Below are 20,919 nucleotides of genomic sequence, written 5' to 3'. Positions count from 1 at the left end.
TATCTCCAGGGTTCTTCCATGTATACAACCTTCTTTCATGATTCTTGAACCAAGTGTTAGCTATGATTAAGTTGTGCTCTGTGCAAAATTCTATCAGGCAGCTTCCTCTTGCATTTCTTAGCCCCAATCCATATTCACCTACTATGTTTCCTTCTCTCCCTTTTCCTACTACCGAATTCCAGTCACCCATGACTATTAAATTTTTGTCTCCCTTCACTATCTGAATAATTTCTTTTATTTCATCATACATTTCCTCGATTTCTTTGTCATCTGCAGAGCTAGTTGGCATATAAACTTGTACTACTGTAGTAGGCATGGGCTTCGTGTCTATCTTGACCACAATAATATGTTCACTATGCTGTTTGTAGTAGCTGACCCGCACTCCTATTTTTTTTATTCATTATTAAACCTACTCCTGCATTACCCCTATTTGATTTTGTATTTATAACTCTGTATTCGCCCGACCAAAAGTCTTGTTCCTCCTGCCACCGAACTTCACTAATTCCTACTATATCTAACTTTAACCTCTCCATTCCCCTTTTTAAATTTTCTAACCTACCTGCTCAATTAAGGGATCTGACATTCCACGCTCCGATCCGTAGAATGCCAGTTTTCTTTCTCCTGATAACGACGTCCTTCTGAGTAGTCCCCACCCGGAGATCCGAATGGGGGACTATTTTACCTCCTGAATATTTTACCCAAGAGGACACCATCATCATTTAACCATACAGTAAAGCTGCATGCCCTCGGGAAAAATTACGGCTGTAGTTTCCCCTTGCTTTCAGCCGTTCGCTGTACCAGCGTAGCAAGGCTGTTTTGGTTAGTGTTACAAGGCCAGATCAGTCAATCATCCAGACTGTTGCCCCTGCAACTACTGAAAAGGCTGCTGCCCCTCTTCAGGAACCACACGTTTGCCTGGCCTCTCAACAGATCCCCCTTCGTTGTGGTTGCACCTACGGTACAGCTATCTGTATCGCTGAGGCACGCAAGCCTCCCCACCAACAGCAAGGTCCATGGTTCTTGGGGGGGGGGGGGGGGGGGGGTGAATATTAATTATAAAATTAATGAACATGAGACAAACAAAATGTTCATTAATTTTACTTCATCAGAAGAACCAAAAGCCACCCATCCAAGAGTGGGCACAACAAATGGGGAAGAACATGAAAATTACAAGAGCAGCATTTATCTTCACTAGTACAATGCAAATTAAAGTGTGTGTACTACGCATTTCTCGAAATTATTTGGGACCACATCATGAAGCACAGATAAATCCAAAGGCTAGAAACACTCCACTCTACATATTTAGCCTACTCAATATCGTACAATAAATCTGATTTTACATTCATGTAAATGTATATCACTGATTATGGAGTGCAGCTACAAGGTGAATACATATCAACACATTTCATACAATCTCAGTTTAACAGTAACATGCAGATATGCTAGTGCACTAAAAGAATACTCTTAACAATATGCCTAAAATCGTGACACCAAAAATTACAAACCTGGAGGGCTTTCAACATAGGTACACTTTCTATAAGGGTCTCATACATCTTTCTCTTCTTAAATGCACTCTTCAGCAATATGCGTCTGAATGTTTGTCTGTCCATTGCCCATAGAGATCCATCTGTAACTGCCTGAATTGTGGCAGCACGGGGCATATTGTACAGAAGAGCCAGCTCACCAAAGCTACCATTGTTTTCATATGTATGGATATGTTTAGGTTCTGCTCCTAGCTCTGTTGCTACATAGGCATTGTAGATCCCACTGAATAAATGAAAAACATTATCTTACAATAAGATAAACTAGAGACTACTGAAGAACATTCCATACAAAATTGGCCCTCACCTCTCAATGACATAAAAATTATCACCGTCATCTCCTTGCCTTATAATGTATTCTCCAGCAGCCACTTTCTTTTCAAACATTGCATCCAATACATCCTGCATTTGTTCCTGCAAAGGAAACCACACTTAAACATCAAAACAGAGGAAAAATTATTGAAATGTGTTCACTAATTCCACAGAATGATGAAATTAAAAAGAACATGTTTTGTATTCACCTTATCCAATGATCGGAAAAGAAGGATATGCTTCACACTATCTGCCAATCTTTGTCTCTGACCATCAGATTTTGGATAAATAACCTGAAAACAATTACATCCTTATTTTACATGTTACAACAGCCATAAAAAATTAGTTGTGGTCAAATTTGAAGTGGGCAAGTCTTCAAAATTGTTGAAGATTTATCAACTCACTTCCCAAAGATTGGTTGGTTGGGTTTAAGGGACCAAACAGTGAGATCATCAGTTGGTTGGTTAGTTGGTTTGCTGATTGGAGAGTAAGGGACCACACAACATGGTCATTAGTCCCTCGATCCAAGAGTGGGGCACCCAGAGACATCCACCGAGGACATTTTCTAATCAAGTCGGGAAATTCATAACAGTAAACGCGAGAAGGCTAAAAACATAATGGACATATTTTATATCGCCAATAATAAAAGCATGATGAAGGAGACAGGGAAGTCAGCAGGCAGGTGCCTGCAAGGCTCTGCATGCGACAGGAAAGATCTAATCCACAGCTGTCCCACCCCTGATCCATTGCAGTCAAGAGCACCAACTATTCAACAAAGTGTTAAAACCCAGAATAGAAAACTGGGTGCAGCAAGAAGGAGGCAAACCAAATCTAAAAGTGATTAACACAGAGTAAAAGAGGAATGAAAGAGTAGCCTGATCAAGGAAGTAGGGTTGGGGATCCCCCAGACCTAGCACACAGCAAGCAAGAGATGCCCCATCCCCAACAATCCTTGCCCTGTTCTGGAGGTAGATCAGAACCTTATAACTGAGGATAAAAACTACTTTCATGGAGAGAAAACTGTGAATCAGTTCAGCCATCCATGAACTGTTCACCAATATTGGAGGCAATGAGTCCGGAAGTCCTTACTTAGGGTGTAGGGCCAGGAGGAGGGGGCATTCCACCAAGAAATGGGCCACAGTCTGTAAGGCTCCACAACCACAATGTGGGGTGGCTCTTTACATAAAATAAATAAATAATTAATATGTTATGACCAATGTGGAGACAACATAGGACTATGGATTCCTTCTGGGAGATGCGGAAGGTAGGGCACCATGCTGCAGTAGTCTCCTTGATTGTGCAAGAGTTTATTAGCTGGGGCAGTAGCCCGCCAGATGTCATTCCATTTCTGAGCAAGCAGAGATCTCATGTGCACCCGCAAATCCACACCTGGAGTCGGCAAAATGATGGTGGAGCAAGTACGTGTTGCTCTGGTCAAACAGTCAGAATGTTCATTTCCTGGTATACCCACGTCTTGGGGCCCACAGAAAGAAAACTGAGCAGGCAGCATAATGAATGTCAGTGACAAGGTCATGAACAGTGGTCACCAAAGGGTAGCAAGAATAGCATCGGTCAGTTTAGGACCTTGGAAGAGATTGGTCTTAATCCATGATTGAGCACCATCAAAGGGGGAATGTGCAAGAAAACATGAGGAGCACAATCCAGAGACCAGAGATGGAGATGGAGATCTTGGCAGAAGGAAGCGAGGTGCATTACGACTGGTAGTGTCACAGAAGGATGACACCCCTCGTATGTAAAGACAGTGGGATACATGGGATGATCAGGGGACTATCAAATGGCAATTGCATAAGAGACCAAGAGTGAGTGTGTGTGTTTTGTTTTAGGGCACAAAAACAACTGAGGTCATACGAGCCCAAGTCAAAACTACACAACGCAAACACAGAGACAAGGGAAAGGACTATATGTCAGTACCAATGGAAAGAATAGGAGACATCGAAACAAGGCACATGGGGGAAAACAAAAAAGGAGATCCAAAACTAAAAATTAAATGGTCTTCACCATCTTCACCATATAGCTTTGGCAGATAAAAAGTAAAACGTGGGCAACAGCCGGCACGTCATTTCGTCATTTGTGGTGGATAGTTAAAATTTTGGTGCAATGCATACAAAGTGGTGGGGCAGCACCACTGAGCAAATGACGATGGCTAAAAACGCAGTGCCCAATACGCAGCAGAGTTAAAACAATCTCCTCCCAGCGGGAAGGCCGAGAGGTGGTCATCCAAGGTGCCGAGAGAGGCTTAATAAGCCGAAGCTTATTCCCGCGAAGGGAGGACCACTGCCGATGCCAAAGGGACACCACCACCTGACAGATGGCAATGCAGAGATCATCAGAGGGAATGCAGGTACTCTGGCAGCAGCGTCAGCAGCCTCGTTTCCTGGCAGACCGATATGATCAGGGACCCACAGAAACATGACATTGGCTCCAGCAAGAGTGAGCAAGTGACAGTTTTTGTGTACCCACTGCACTAAGGGATGAGCAGTGTACAGCGCACAAAGACTTTGGAGGGCGCTGAGTGAGTCTGAGCAGAGAACACAACTGGGAAGGTTGTGCCGGATGTACTCTGCGGCCTGATACAAGGCGAAAAGCTCGGCTGTAAATGCGGAGGAATGGGCTGGAAGCCGATATTGAAAGACATGGGTGCCAATGATGAATGCACACCCAACCCCACAGTCAGTCCGAGAGCCATAAGTGTATACAAAGGTGCTATCGCTAAGTTCCATGTGAGGGTCGTGAAACTAAAGGCGATAGACCGAGGCTCGAGTAGTGTCCTTAGGAAGCGAAAGAAGGCCAAGGTTAACATGGGCCTCTTCTCAAAGCCAAGGTCACACTCCACACCCACAGGGAAAGTTGCAGGTAGCGTGAAGTTAAGCCGCCGTAGCAAGAGGCGAAAGCGGACTCCAGGAGGTAACACAGAAGAGGGACAAGCCCCAGACTGACGATCTAAGGAATCATCAAAGAAGGAGGCATAGGAATGGTGGCCATGCATGGAAGACAACTGGAATGCATACCTGCCGAGGAGAAAGTCATGGCGGTAGGACAGTGGTACTTCAGCAGCTTCAGCATACAGACTCTCAACCGGGCTGGTGTAAAAGGCGCCCATCACCAAATGGATGCCACAATGATGGATAGTGCTGAGACAGTGTAAAAGGGATAGGCGTACAGATGCATAAACAAAGCACCCATAGTCGAGTTTCAAACGGACAACGGACCGCTACAAATGGAGGAGGGGGGTTCGATCGGCACCCCAAGAAGTGAGACCAAGAGTTGGCAACATTGAATCTGAAGCAGAATATTCCTGCTTCAGCATGGAGACTGTCTAAAGGACTAGCCTGAAAGACAGTAGTGGGCAGACGGATGCCACAACGAAGGGCTGGGCCTAACAATTTTAAAGCTGAAGGAACTACTGAGCCATAAAGCTGGCAAACATAGTCCAGTAGGGACAAATCAGGGCCTGGTAAATATGGATAAGAGTAGCAAGATTTGCACCCCAAAATGTGTGGGCACAGAAGCAGACAGCATTAAGCTTCCACCTGCAGCTAATCTTTTATCAAAATGGAGGACAAAGTAACAGGACTGTGCTGTAGTGCCAGGTGCTGGGTACCTAAGTTGAATTCCAGGTCAGGGTGGACCGTGATACAACAGCAGAAATATTTCTGTAAAGGAGAGCTGGAAACCAGGGGAATGAGCGATGCAGAGGAGTGCTGGATGGCGTCTTGGAGCTGGCATTCAGCTGAGGCTACCGAGTGAAAGCTGAACCAAATGCAAAAATCATCGACATACAACACAGGGGTGACCAGTGATCCAACAGATGTCAGTAAACCATTAATGGCAATGAAGAAAAGATTGACACATTACAAAGTCCTATGGGACGCCATTCTCTTGGACTCGTGGGGAGCTGAATGAAGGGCCAACTCTAACCCAGAGCAACCGATGGGTTAAAAATGACAAAAACCAGTAGTGGGTCTTGAAAGCCCCTGTGACAGAGGATAAGATTGATAGCTGGAAAGGTGTCATGAGCAGCACTGAAGTGGGTAGGAGTTGGTACTCACAGAGGGGAGACATACTGAGATCTGACAGGAGTTGGGATCCGTTGAAAGGCTCATACCTGATGGAGTGTTATTTCATCACACAGGATGGCACTGAAACGCCATAGGACAATGGGGGGAGGAGGGGAAGGAGGGGGGGGGGTGGAAGCGAGCTGTTGGATTATGGGGTTATCTAAAAGGAAGTGAGCGGCCTGTGAGTGAGCGGCCTTGCTGATGGTAAATAAATGTTTCAAACAGTGATTCCAGGGGTAGTTTGCACTCACTCTGCTATTGGTTCCAAAATGGTGTAGAGGAGGATCCACTCACGGACATCTGTGCAAACACACAGACTCCTCCAGTCACCCTCCCGAAGCCAGTATTATTCCAACAGAATGAACAGCAACCATAAAGCATTAAGGAATGGTCATTTGTGAAGCAAATTTCTTGAATGGCAATGCAGACAGAATAAATAACAGTTCTACTGGATCGCCATGTTGACGGTGTCCTGATTAGGTGTAAAGGGGTGAGGAGGACCGGTCATGTGCAAGAACCGCTGTCTGCCACTGGCGTGGGTGGCACATCATCAGTGATCATTGGCTCAAAAGGGGAATCTGGCTCCTATGAGGTTACTCAAGTAGCCCCCTCCCCCCCCCCCCCCCCCACTTTTTTTGCAACATCTGATGGCCAAGATTCTTGCAAGGGCTTATTCACTGTCAGGGTGAGGACAGGTAAAGAGTGGGCAGCCCTGGTACCCATAGGCCATGGCTCCTTCATCCACTGACTGGAGTCAGGCCTCTGATAGGTGAGCTTCCAAGGAAAGGTGTCCTAAGAAGAAACCCTGGCACTAGTAGATGCCAGAGGAGGAAGCTGTTTCTCCAGCTAGGCATGGGAAACGGTTCTCTTAAGATGGTGTCACAGGAAACATCAGTGTCGAGGGCAATGGTAGCTCTGTTTTGGAAACAAATGAGGTGCGGCGGGAGGGAGGGGGAGGAGAGGGAAGTGACTTTTGCATAATAAGTCTTCGTAGGACAGGCAATCAAATGATTTATATTTTGTTATTTTATTTTTTAAATACTGGGCAAATGGGTGAATGTGGAGGATGGTGTTCAGCACGACTGGCTCACAGGACGACCTTCATGGAGTGATTGTCCACACTTTGGGTTAGTTGCACAGTTGGATGACATACTACCTAAGTTTAAACATCAGCAACACCTCGAGGATGGCGGGCATGTTCCATGTAACACCTCTACACCATAATTTTAACTATTTTTGGCAGGGAATTTCCTTCAGAGTCTAAGATGAAAGCACCCTTATCTGTTAGATTATACTTAGAACCTCTTGTAAGAGTCAGAAAAAATGTACACCTTGCCATTTGAGATGAGCTCACGGTTCCCTGTCTGTCTGGAACACAAGGTCTCTGTGAAAGGTAACTTCTTCCATCATACTCAAAGTTTTATGTGAGGTATTAGTCACTGGTGTGTCATCCAGTTGGTCACAGGCCTAGAGAGCTTAAGATCAAGCAGCAGAGGTAGTTTTAATCAGTAGTTACCCACTGTACATTTCTCCAGAATGGCCATTGTGTTGGTTCAATTTGACACGTTTCATTTGCAAAATGTCGGCCCTGATGGCACCTCCTCCGATCAAAGGTTCTGTACCCAGCCACAGCAAGTCATCTAGCATTTGGCCATTGTCAAAATCCTGATGCCCCAGGAGGATGGGCACGTACACCTTGGCATGCGTGGGAGCTATCAGCTCATGCACCAGAAGTGTGATCCCTGTGTCGTCAGGGGGCTTTACCATAAGAGCACATAACAACCCCACCACATCAGACTAGCCACTGTGTTGGCTATGAAGTGCATATATATGAGTCTTCAAAGTTAATGTGAGCAGAGAGTCATCAACACTTTATGCAACATGTGCTACTGAAGGCATTCTTTCCAATTTAGTCCACATTATAGGGGGGGGGGGGGGGGAATTAAAACTTTAGGTCAGACCTAAAAGGGGATCACAATTACTTCAGCCAAAGAGTGATGCAACAGAAATGAATTAAGATGTTGACAAAAGAAAACAGAACCTAGGGAAGCAGCTCAGTCAACATCTAAGGCTGCCACCATGAGAAAGAAAGAGAAATAAGGATCACCAAGAAATCCCTCCCACACAGCCTGGCCACCCAGGGACAGGGTATCTGCAGTGATAAGAACTCCCTTGCTCAGTATGCTGAGGGTCTCACCAAGGTGTTCACAGACAGACACTATAACCCCCCCCCACATCTAGTCCACAAACAGATCTCCCATGCCATTTCCTCTCACACCCCCAATAATCCACCCACCACCCCCAAAAACCAGATACAAATGAGTGTCCCCCTCAACACTCAGTACCACACAGGACTGGAACAACTGAACCACATCCTTCGCCATGGCTTTGATTATCTATCATCATGTCCTGAAATGAGAGACATCCTACCCAAGATACTTCCCACCCCTTCTAAAGTGGTGTCCCATCACCTATCCGACCTCCGTAACATCCTAGTCAATCCCTATACCACCCCCAATCCCAACCCCTTGCCACAAGGATCATATCCCTATGGAAGTCTCAAGTGCAAGAACTGACCAACCCAATCCACCCACCCAACACTTCCTATTCCAGCCCTGTCACAGGTTTATCCCACAGTAAGGGACATGGCCACCTGTGAAAGCAGCCATGTCATTTACCAGCTCTGTTGCAATCTTTGCCCAGCTTTTTATATTGGTATGACTACCAACTGCCAGTCCACCACGATGAACAGCCACTGCCAAACTGTGGCCAACAGCAAAGTAGACCACCCTGTGGCACCACATGTAGCTGAGCATAACATGCTCAACAGCCTGCATCACCATCCATTCTGAACTGCAGAGATTGGAGTTATCCTTACAACACATTCTCCACACCTACAATTATCCTGGCCTCAACCTACAGTAACATACTGTCCCCACACCCTCCACCCAACATTTTCCACCCCGTGCATCATATCATCTCCTCCCCATTGTCGTCTCCCACCCTGTTTATTTGCCGCCCTCTGCCAACACATCCACGCATCTTTCCCTGCTCCTCTCCCTTCTCACTCCTTTTTTCCCCACCTCCTCGGCTGACAACCTCCTGATGCTACGCTTGTTGGCGTTCTAGTCCCTTAGTTCGTCTCTCTTCCCACCTGTACACTACTATCCCTTTCCCTTCCCTGTCCCCTCCGGATAGCTGCTTGCATCCCACGTGATAGTTACATTACGGCCCGAGATAATCGAGTTGGCGGGATACGTGCACAAGATGTGCTTGTTTGTGTGTATGAATGGTGTGTGTTTCTCTTTCACTGATGAAGACTGTGGCCAAAAGCTTACGTGTCATTTAATAGTGCCTGTCTGCAATTTAATGTGTCTTCTTTATGGTAACTAGCAATCTGCCTTTTTCTACATTCCTATCTGGAGTTTCCATTGTTTGGGAAATAAGGATAGTCAGGGATGGGAGATTGCAGGACAAAAAAGGAGGTAAGTGCTGCAATAGCTTGGGGACCCATGCTTGTCACACACATTATCATGAAAGAGTTGGAAGCCCCCTGATGGGCTTTCTTCTGTGAATTGTTGACATTTGTCCTACAGAAAGACCTCCAACGGAGCCACAAGTTTCTTGATCTACATGTCCACCAGTATCTGATAGCATCCTTTTTGACATTAACATTCAAACTCACAAGTGAAAGAGCACACCAAGAAAAAGCAAGTGTCTCAGTAACCAGTTAATTATGTATTTTGCGAACATTCCTGATGAGTATTATACTGGCAAAACTTTTCACTAAGCTCCACTGAACAGAAAACAACAAATGTACCAGTGACATGCATGACATTAAAGAAAGTTACGTGTTTTAGCTCCTTCCGGTTTGTATCTATGTGAAACTGATATGTATAATCCATCAGTGACCCAATTAAAAATGTGTGCTTCTTAGTGATATAAACAAGTCACGGGTATATTGTTTACTGAGGTAAGAGTATCAAACTTTTTAAAAAGGGACACCTACTGTTCAACATTTATTCATAACTCAATTGTGAAGGAAAAAGGATCATCATCCAGAAACATAGTTTATATTATTATTGCCTGATCTCTTTACAAAAACATACTAGGTCCTTAGTTTATACTGTGTGAAATAAGACAGAAGTCACAGACCTATTTGATTTATTAAAACTGGTTGTCTCTTCCCTCATTCTTTTCACAGTGGTTTACCTTTTGTGATTCGACAATGCTGTTTAGTGGCTTAAAAAACAAGCACCCACTGGGTCCACATAAAACACTAAAAATTAAGCACAAAATTTGTCAGGAATAAGAAATAGGCAGCAAGGAGTGCACAGTGAAAGCAAAAATGCTGAAGGTAAAGATACTTCATGAATCCTGATTCAATGTTGGTGTTCCTACTACTGGCCACATTTTAAAAACTAACAGATGAATAGGCACCTTTGGTTACACTGCATTTTTTTTTTGTTTGTGTTTAGGAAGTATGTTGAAAATATCTGGTCTTATAAAATTTGAACCTACAATCGTCATGTATGTATTTATTAAGGACTGTACTACTTAAAGAAAAGGTTTACATCTCACAGAAAACTAGTTGCTAAGAACATACTAACACAGATTAACAACAGATTTCATAATGCATAACGAACTATGATTCCTTACCTTCTCACCATCATCCTCATCATCTTCAGGGTTATACGCTTCTGCAAAAACAGATTTACGTCGTGTCGAGAATCTCGCCACAGGTGGCTCTGAGGAGGACAGAATTATTCGTGCATAAGTATTACACTAATTCTTCAACAACGTTGGTGTAAACATTAAAATAATCAGAGTAAAAGTATACCAATAATTCAATGAGAAATCATTACAAAATGGGCCATATCATTTTTAGACAAACAAAGCTGTTTTTTTTCCCACTTTACTTGATAGAATCACATGCGACATTGACACACAGATATTGTTCATGGAAGTAGCTATAGTAAATCAATCACCTTTTTAAAAGGTTCTGGTAAAAATAAAAATATCACATTATTACGGTGTTTTCACTTAAAGTTTTCCTGTGAACTGTAAAATATCATTATTTTGAACTTTTAGACCTTTAAATTTGTTTTTTCTTTTCACCGAATGTAGGGAAGTGTTGCAATGCATCTCATTGAAAACTAGATCATTGCAGATGGGATATCTCTGAAGGAAATGGAGATAGGAATTATTTAGCTACATACTCTCTAAAGATTCCTACGAGGGGTGCCCAGAAAGTAATGCACATTTTTTTTCCCTTCAACAATTTTTATTAAACATAATAAGAATTGCACACAAGAAAGAATGATTTTTGTCTACACACGTTATTTTACCATGTACTCTCCATCGTGTTCTATGACCTTCCTCCAGCACAAAACATGGGTGTGTATGCCCTGTCGGTACCAATCCTTGTCCTGGTGGCACAGCCAGTGCTTAACTCTTTGAATCACATCATCCTCAAAAGGTCTTCAACAAATGGCATCCTTTAATCGCCCAAACAAGCTGAAGTCTGAGGGGCCTAGATCAGGGCTGTAAGGTGGATTGGGTAACAGTGTCCAACCCTGTTTTGCGATGTGTTCAGCAGTCCTCGGACTTTTATGTGGCAGACAATTGCATCCACACTTCCTTCGCTGATTGACAGATGCAACGCCAACTATCGAGTCGCAATGCATCTGTCCTCGTAAATGACATCAGCTTGCTGCAATATGTCAGGTTTGACAGCTGTGGATGGTCTTGCCAACCAGTGCAAATAGTGGAGCTCCGCCGAACCGCCTTCTGAGGACCTCACCCTCCATGCCCAGTGACTAACTATACTTCTGTCAACAGCAGATGTGTAATGTAACTCACCTACAGACGCCAGTTCAAAACTGTCCTGAAGCTAAGCTATCTGTTGGAAGTGACGGAAGCTTCAGTACACTTCAAATAACACACTTTAACATTTCACATTTATAGCATTGATTCTGTGTGAGAAAAAAAATGGTGCAATACTTTCTGGGCAATCCTTGTACATTCACTAAACTGGTATAATTTTTGAAAGCCACAGAAACCTTAATTTAGGTTGCAGAATTGTTGCTAGATCTCATAGCTCTCAAAAATGAAAGTGAATGTAGTATTTTAATAACTGTACCATCTCAATTATTTCCATTTAAAAAAAAGTTTTAAGTTTTTCCCTAAAAGCAATATTTATTGACTGAAGCCTTGGGGGCTTTGTTGGAATGTAATCAGTACTTGAACCAGTTGTGCCGACCCTGCATTCTGAGATTTAGAAGCACTTGTGAGCATAGCTCTACCCAGATTTAGCACTGTTCATGTGTCTCGCAAAAATTCTTTGGGCCTTGGTAGGCAAGTACATCATGGACACAGTTGTAAGAGGTCTGCTCTACCACCATGTGAAAATAGACATTGGTGTCTCAGACAGGATAAAAGAATATTGGGACTGAGGATACTCTGACAATGATTTCTGGCTATTTGGCATGTCCAGCTACTTTCGTGCACACACATCTTGCTACAAGAAGTTTTGGCTAAACAGGAAATAACATGTACCTAAGGAAATCAAATGTGTATATCACTTTTTATCTGGCAGACATCAAATCACTGCAAATAGTTTAGTGGAGTTGGAAGAAAAATAAACAAAATTTAATGGAATACAAATGTGGGCCGAAAGAGAAAGGACCAACCAGACTTACAGAAGCATCAAGAAAATTAAAACCAACATTATACATACTGAAGTAGTCCCTGAAGGAATATACCGGTTTTAACTATAAACTTAAGATACTCCATGGAAATCATTCGATTATACGCAGTGACATGCTCACATTATAAAATCTTACGTAAGTGATAAATGAAAGCAAATCTAACTACAAGAGCTTTAGCATGAGTAGGATAAAAGCTAACTAACAATTCTTCAGTGAGAAAAGTCCTATTATGATACCTTAAACGAAAGAGCTCATATAATAGCAGAATTTGCTGAGAAATGTAGCATATTCATTCTTAATAAATTTTTCGCATGAAAGTGAATACTACATGGACTTTGCAAGAACTAAATGGAACTAAAAATGAAATTCACTACTTTTTATCAAATAATAACTCAAAGTGTACGAGATGTGACAATCTTAAAGCACACTTGAATTACCAGTGATCACAAACTTTTAAGATGAAGCGTAAAAATAGACCTCAAGCAAAGAATGAAACAGACTTATCAGGCAGGAAGTCAGGAAAGCAGAGTATGAGAATTTATCTGAGAACAGAAAGGTGACACAGTGGCAGACTAAAGATCTGAAGATCTGTCATTTGATCCTTGGTCAGTCCTAGGGATTTGTATCTGACATTTATTTCTTTCATTGCTGGCAATTTTTGTTACTGTGAAAATCCTGGGTTCCATCATGGTTTGGAGTCAACATTAAAACTGTAATGTCCCCCTACAACAGGCTGGGTAAGTCAGTTAAAAGGTCTAATAAGACCATGCTTATTAAAGCACACTTGTCTACAAACCAGCCTTTCCATTGATTACAGTTTTATTTTAGGGAGATGTAACAGACTGAATCAAGCAACGACTTCAATATTTTGTAAAATTAAGATTAGAATAAAGTGAAAATTTTTTAACGAAGTATTCAGGCAAACAGCAATGAATGTTGCAAATGCAAAGAAAATAAGAGAAAGAAAAATCTTAAATATAGTAGCTATTAAAATGAAGGCAGCAGATACAAGCAAATGATAATAGGAACATGTTGAATTAAACAAAATTATTGATACAGCTGAAAACAAAGAACAATGAAGACAAAACAGGTTTATATTGGATAACAATCATTTCCTCAGCTAAGATGCAGATACTAGAGTAATTCACAACAGAGAGATTCTACACCGAATTTACAGCTGAGTTAGCCCTCTTTTAACCACAATCAGAGCCCACAAAATGGCTGTTCAAGATCACTGTCACTCATCTGTTGTAGAATATTAGAATACATTCTGAGCTCAAACACAATAAGGCATTTTGAATATAACGACCTCTTCCATGACAGCAAGCACAATTTGCACTTTTCTTATAAGACATCCCGAATTCCATGAATCAACGCTATCAGGTAGATGCAATACTTCTTAACTTTAAAATGCATTTTACTCAGCGTCATATCAACACTTATCAACAATATTTTAATTGTATGGGGTATCAAACTAAATTTGTGACAAGATTGAGAATTTTGTGGTTGGTGGGATGCAGCATGTTATCTTGGCTGAAGAGTCATCAAGAGATGTAAAAGTAACTTCATGCTTGGCCCAGGGAAGTGAGTTAGGACTCTAGCTCTTCATGTTGTATATTTGCGAACTGAAGGCAATATGAACAGTAACCTCACACTTTTTGCAGACAATGCAGTAGATCATGAACTAGGCTACTATATGAAAATGGGCAGATTATAGTAAGATTCCAAAGTAGTAATGTCATTAGCAAATTTCATTACACATTGAGAAATGTAAAATTGTGCACTTCACACAATGCAAAAATGTAGTATCTCATGACTACAATATTAATGAGCCATAACTGGAATGAGTAACTGCATATGAATACCTGGATTTAACACTTTTTAGTGATATGAAATAGACTGATCATATACACTAAGTTGTAAGTAAAGCAGTTGGTAGGCTTAGGTTCATTGGTAGAACATCAAGAAAATAGAATAAGTCTACAAAGGAGGTTACTTACAAAGGAAATTGCTTGCAAAACACTCATGTGCCGCCCCATACAGTACTGCTCAAGTGTATGGGACCCACGCAAAACATGATTAACAGGAGTACAGAACATAAAGAAAGTAAAAAGTCACAGGTGTGCTTGGCTTACTGGGTCACATCACAGAAACACTGAAAAATCTGAAGTGGCAAGTGCTTGATAATAGATGCCAACCATCCTGGTGGCTGTGAACATGAGGTTAGACTAATTACAAAAGGCATGGAGACATTTAAACTGTCATTAATGGCCACAAGCCGTACATAAATGGAATGGGAAGAAACCTTTATACATGGTACAATTGGATGTAACCTCCACTGTGCATCTGACAGTGATGTGCTTCTCAGTATAGATCTAGAGAGAATTGTCCAAGCATTCCTCAATTTTTCGAAAGTTTTTATACCATATGGATCAAAAACACAGATAGTTACTGATGAGAATTACACCATTCCACAAGCTCTGCCCAATTAAGCTTATATATATATATATATATATATATATATATATATATATATATATATATATATATATATATATATATATATAAAGAGATTCAGGAGATGGAGGTGTTTCAATAAAAATGGTTAAAGACAAATCTAATTCATTACAAAAGGTATTTGCAGTGTTATTAACATAATGTCTGCAGAGGAAGACAGTTCCACAAAACAGGAACAAACATTTAATCAATCAACTTCATAAGAAAAGGATCATGACATATGTATCCTACCCATAATGAACAACATGTTTACTAAAACTACTGCCAACAACATGGGCGGAGGGAGGGGTCATTGACAAAAGAAATGGCTGATTTTAGAAAATAGTCCACTGGACAAATTATAAATTGTGAATGAAATGACCAAACAGTAATGAGTATGAATTACTCGTGCATCCAGGTTTCAGAGATTTTGAGAAGGTTTGGAATATGCTACAATAAAATCTGAACTACACACTTAACAAACCAGATACTGATTCAACCTGTGTTAGTATAGGCCTACGGCCTAAAAGTTGATGCTAAAGATTAGTAGCTATGGCATCAGAGTTACGAGGAATTATAAACTGCATACTTAGGGATTAAAATTACAAATAAATTGCAGCAATCACACAGATAAGGTTGTGGGTAAAGCAAACCTACGACTGATTTATTGGCAGAACACTTAGAAAGTGCAACTGGTCTACTAAAGTGAATGTTTACACCAGATTTGGCCACCCTCTTCTAAAATACTGCTGTGCAGCATGGGACATGCATCAGAAGGGATGACAGATGACATTGAAAAAGTTCATACGAGGGCAGCTTGTTTTCTATTATTGTGAAATAGGAGAGAGTGCCATGGACATGATCCATGAATTGGGGGACAATCATTAAAACAAAGGCATTTTTCATTGTGGCAGAATCTTCTCATGAAATTTTAAACACCAACTTTCTCATTCAATAGTAAAAATATTCTGCTGGCATGCACTCCTGTACAGGGAGAAATATCCATCATGATAATATATGAGCTCATACAAGAAGACTTAAATGCTCGTTCTTCTCGTGCGCCATTCCAGGATGGGACGGTAGCAAAATAGCTTGAAGATAGTTCAATGAACCCTCTGTCACACAATAGTGAATTGCAGATTAATCATGAGGTTGTAGATTCTGCATCAACTATCAACATCCTTTTAAAAGAATTTTTCAAATTCTAAAACAAATAAATTAATGAAACAATGATGGTGTACATGTTAAATATACATATCAGACAGCTACCTTAATTTTGCTTAACACAATGTGCTGTTTTGCTCTGAAAGAGATAAAGCTAAACAACAAATGGAAGAACTTAAAACAGCAAAATTGGAAGTTGGCCTGAAAATCAATTATACCAAAGCTAACATCATGTATAATTAACATAATGAAGAGAATACAGTACCACCTAACAAAGATGTTAGCAAACCAGTTGAGGAAGATAAAGGATGGGTGTGCAAATAATAATAATAATAATAATAATAATAATAATAATAATAATAACAGAGCAAGCAAAAATTGCCTGAAACATTTTTAGCAGATACAATAAGAGTTTTAAAAATTAAGCTTCTAATATACGGTATCTGAAACACAATGCTTACACTGAATCTATATCATCAGCCACAACTTGTAGCAATGGCATTTCGTGCAAAAACAATTAAAAAATGGACTGCTCAGGGCAATAGATGAAAAACAAGTGGATAAGGTAAGAGAATGGTGTGGACAATGGAAGTGTAGGGCCCATACAATAATATATACATGACTGGGATACATAGTACGTAAGTGTATAAATAGTAGATTTATTACAGAAGTTACTTCCTAAATACCAAGAAAAATGAAAAGTTTGAGATGATGACCTACTGCAAGGTCAGTAGAAAACATGTCTGAACAAAACTGATGCTTATATATATGAAGACTAATGCCTGGCAAAGACTACTATTAACCAGCAGCAGATTTTGGATAGCTGATCATGATATTGATTTATGTCTAAATTGTTACAGTCTTACTGTATGCTTTACAGTAACTGACAACTGAAGTAAATTGCTTACTTCTTTTGATACCTGATTGAACTTAATCTTTTTTACTGTTTGTCCTGTAGCTGGAAGTGGTTTGATTTATTTTTATTGTGGAAGTTTTGAAACGTATGACGCCAAGTAACACAAAGAGCAAATTAATTAAAATTAGAAACCCCCATACATACAATGTGTACTCACTATTGTTTGTCAATTTTTTGAACATGATCAGGAGATAATAAACGATTTTTAATCTTCGTTTCGATTTGTCCATTAAACATGTATTTCAATGTACAATCAACCTTTAATGAAATACACTTCTTTGCTTGGTCAGGGAAAACTTAATAAGATCTGTTGTAGTCAATAACCAGGTCAATAAAATATTTGCTTTCGACTCTGGAATTTGTATACCAACTACAAATAGGGAGAAATAAAAAATTACTGCTTGTGAGCTACACAAGTTAAGGGTTTTTGTGTAGTTTGCAACCAGCTGCACATTTCACAGCAGTTGATGCTAATATATTTATGCTATTAAAAATTTTCTGAAGAAGATTTACTGTAAAATGTGATAAGGAATGATGGAAATGATGATTTGAAAATAGTCCAAGGTAAGATGACAACACTCATTGCAAAAGCAAACTTGTTACTGTGGACTGTGACATTGCCAATACAGTCTTGAGTTTACTAGCTTTTAATTTTTTTCTATATAGCAGTTTCTTACTTTATGGTTATAAAAAAATTTGTCTCTCACTGATGAAATAAGTTCATAAATTCACTCAAGTAAATGCGAGGCTGCATGTGTAAGTTATTTTAAATTTACCTAGAAAAAGCTTCCAAACTACATATAAATACAAAAGAAATGTTAAAAAACAAAATATTGTCAGATTTACTTGTCATTGTGGCACAAAGGTATGTATAATCAAACTGTAGGAACGCGCGCCACATTAGGCCTACTTGTGATGCACATTCGGCTACACTGATACCTTAAATATATCACACTCAAGAGAGCAAGCGAATCTACTATGAGAAAAAAGAAGGAAGTTGTACGGTGATTTTATGCATTTGTGACTTTGGGTACTTCAAAATTTGTTGTAGAATCATGACGTACATATTCGCATCTCCTGTGGAAAGAATTCATAGTAGAGTTCTTAATATAAATCATAACAAAATTTCATTCTTTACCTAAGGTCATCGAGAGAAGGTATATGTCTACTCTGCATTTGATAGAAATCGAATGACAACTGGCTGTGTATGGACAACATCGCTTCTGCAGAAGCTTACATCAGTTCGATATTCTTATAATATTGATAGTTACAACGATACGTGTCAACATAATCGTAACTGAATGACATATATGTGCATAAAAAAAGATCTTCAATGGCTGTCTGCTTACTCCAAATGCTTGGTGAAAACGATCCTGCATGTGCTTTTTATTTTACGTATTTGCTGCAAATCCTGAACAGCTGAAATTTGTCACTAACTCACTCACCTTCTTCTGTGGATATCACAGATTCGTCAGGCGAACCCGCTGTATCCAATCTAATGATTTGAGTACTTCTATTTTCCTTCAGTTTTTGGAAAAATTCAACTGCATACTCTACAACATCGCCAGGTTGTTCCAATAAATAACTAATGGTGAATTCTAAAAGGACTTCTCTCAGTTCGTCGGGAACTGTAATTTTCCCCGACTCGGGTCGACTCATGTCGCTTCCCGTGTAGGTCTTCAGTTTTAAAGCTATGTAATACACACACAGTAATTAATGTCCCAAAATCGGACTCCTGGGCCACTAAACTACCGAATTACACTATCAGGTGACTTCACTCCACTGCGCAGTGAGGAAACAGATAATTATTAAAGTAAACTTTAAGCTGCTGTTTTATCTCTTCATTTCTCACCCATCGATAAAAATTCAGATTTGAGGAGGGAAAATATTACATTAAAAACAAGAGCACAAAACGGAGTACACCCTATAATTCACTCTCGATCCACCCCGCTCACCAATGAACATATAAAATGGCGGACGCTCGGAAAAGTCAATTACAGCAAGAACTTGTTTCCTCAAAAATTTCTACAAATATACCGAAAACTTTAAAGCATTTACAATAATTTGAAACAGTTCTATTTCTGGATGGTAATAAAAGTGTGTGAACCATTCACCATTTAATAAAATCTGTAATTAACTTCCGTAATCTTATTGCTGGTTGAAATTCTATGGCAGTAAAAAGCACTTAAATGTAACATACCAACCAGTTGAAAACAAATGCAAGTTAAAAAATTAAATAATTTTGGATTAAACATACGTTTAAACTGCGCTAAGGACGCCTTTATCCATTGGTCGGCGAAAACAAGGTAGTAACGTGATTGTTTCCATAATTTGGAGGAATTTTAAACAAATAACCATTGTTGCGAAACGTGGAAATTTTGAAATTCGTGATACTATATCATTATGAATGAATTTACAGGGGAATACAATTACACAGCATTAATAAACTTTTTTCCTTTTCCAGCGTTTGGTGCCTCAGAAAGAAATTTTAGTTGAGACAGAAATTGAGTTTGCATGCAGTGCATGTTAAATTGAACGGGCAACTTTTTATTCGCGATGGAGGTCAACGAGCTTTAAACAATCCTCCATGTACAAGTGTTAGATTTAGAAGCACGTTTAAATTATTTTGTTGATGTCTCCTGCATTACAGAGAAAGGAGATTTATAAATGATGACAGCATAAGAATTTTTAATTACATTCTGGAAAATAACAACTGGGGTAGTGAATCAAGTGGTGATGTCAACAGAAAGTTTGACTCATTCCTTGAAAGCTACAAACACTGCTTCGATGTTGCCTTTCCTATAAAAAGAGTCAAAACTAAACATAAAACCAAAACATGGGTTACACAGGGGATTAGAAAGTCATCAGACACTCTCAGAAAGTTAAATAAATCAGCCAGGAAGAATGTAGTACTGAAAGCACATGTGAAATGTTATAGAAGCCTGTACAAGAAAGTAATATTTGCAGCTAAGAAGCTTGATAATGATACCTATATTGAGAAAGGTAACAACAAAATGAAGTCAACTTGGGAGGTAATAAATAAAAATATAGGTAGACACAAAAGAAAAGATAACAGCTTTGTCATTAAAAGTGGGGGTAAAACTGTTAAGGACCCACTTCAGATTGCCAACATATTTAATGAACATTTCACAAATATAGCCATAAATTTAATTAAAACTAAATGCAATTCCAATAGCAAGGTAAAAATCCCCATGAATGACATGACAATGTTCCTTTATCCAGTGACTGATTCAGAGGTACTAAATGCTATAAATAAGTTAAAAAATAAAATGTCATGTGGGTGTGATGGGATTCCTGAAAAAGTCATTAAGCAAAGTGCAAGAAACATAGCCTCGCATCTCACTGAAATTATAAATGAATCTTTTAAGACAGGGGTGTTTCCATCAAAACTTAAAATGTCTACTATAAAGCCACTTTACAATAATGGTGATAAATATGTTGTTAGTAACTTTAGGCCTTTATCAATGTTGTCAGGTTTCTCAAAAATAATAGAAAGGATAATGTATCAGAGACTATACAAATTTCTTATTAAGAATAGAATATTGGTTAATGCGCAAAATGGTTTCCGTAAAAATAAATCAACTGAAACAGCTATCTTCAATCTTTTGCAACTTGTTCTAAATTCCATAAACAGAAAGGAATTAAATTGTGGATTGTTTTTAGACTTATCAAAGGCCTTT

The 20,919-nt window shown here is 39.8% G+C and overlaps 1 protein-coding gene across 1 annotated transcript in view; it reads right to left on the bottom strand.

The window, feature by feature from the left end:
• LOC126262269 (cAMP-dependent protein kinase type II regulatory subunit) overlaps positions 1-19,303 on the bottom strand; it is a 64,864-nt gene extending 45,561 nt beyond the window's left edge. Inside the window, exons 1-5 of the mRNA XM_049958777.1 lie at positions 18,664-19,303; positions 10,592-10,680; positions 2,063-2,146; positions 1,849-1,955; positions 1,506-1,767 (exon numbers count right to left, since the gene is read on the bottom strand). Coding sequence (XP_049814734.1) covers positions 1,506-1,767; positions 1,849-1,955; positions 2,063-2,146; positions 10,592-10,680; positions 18,664-18,877 — 756 coding nt within the window. The 5' untranslated portion in view covers positions 18,878-19,303. The remainder of the gene's footprint in view (positions 1-1,505; positions 1,768-1,848; positions 1,956-2,062; positions 2,147-10,591; positions 10,681-18,663) is intronic.
• Between the last annotated feature and the right edge of the window lie 1,616 nt (positions 19,304-20,919).

This window comes from Schistocerca nitens, chromosome 6 (assembly GCF_023898315.1).
Source record: "Schistocerca nitens isolate TAMUIC-IGC-003100 chromosome 6, iqSchNite1.1, whole genome shotgun sequence".
In the NCBI taxonomy this organism is placed as follows: domain Eukaryota; kingdom Metazoa; phylum Arthropoda; class Insecta; order Orthoptera; family Acrididae; genus Schistocerca; species Schistocerca nitens.
This window is presented reverse-complemented; position numbering and strand designations above follow the sequence as displayed.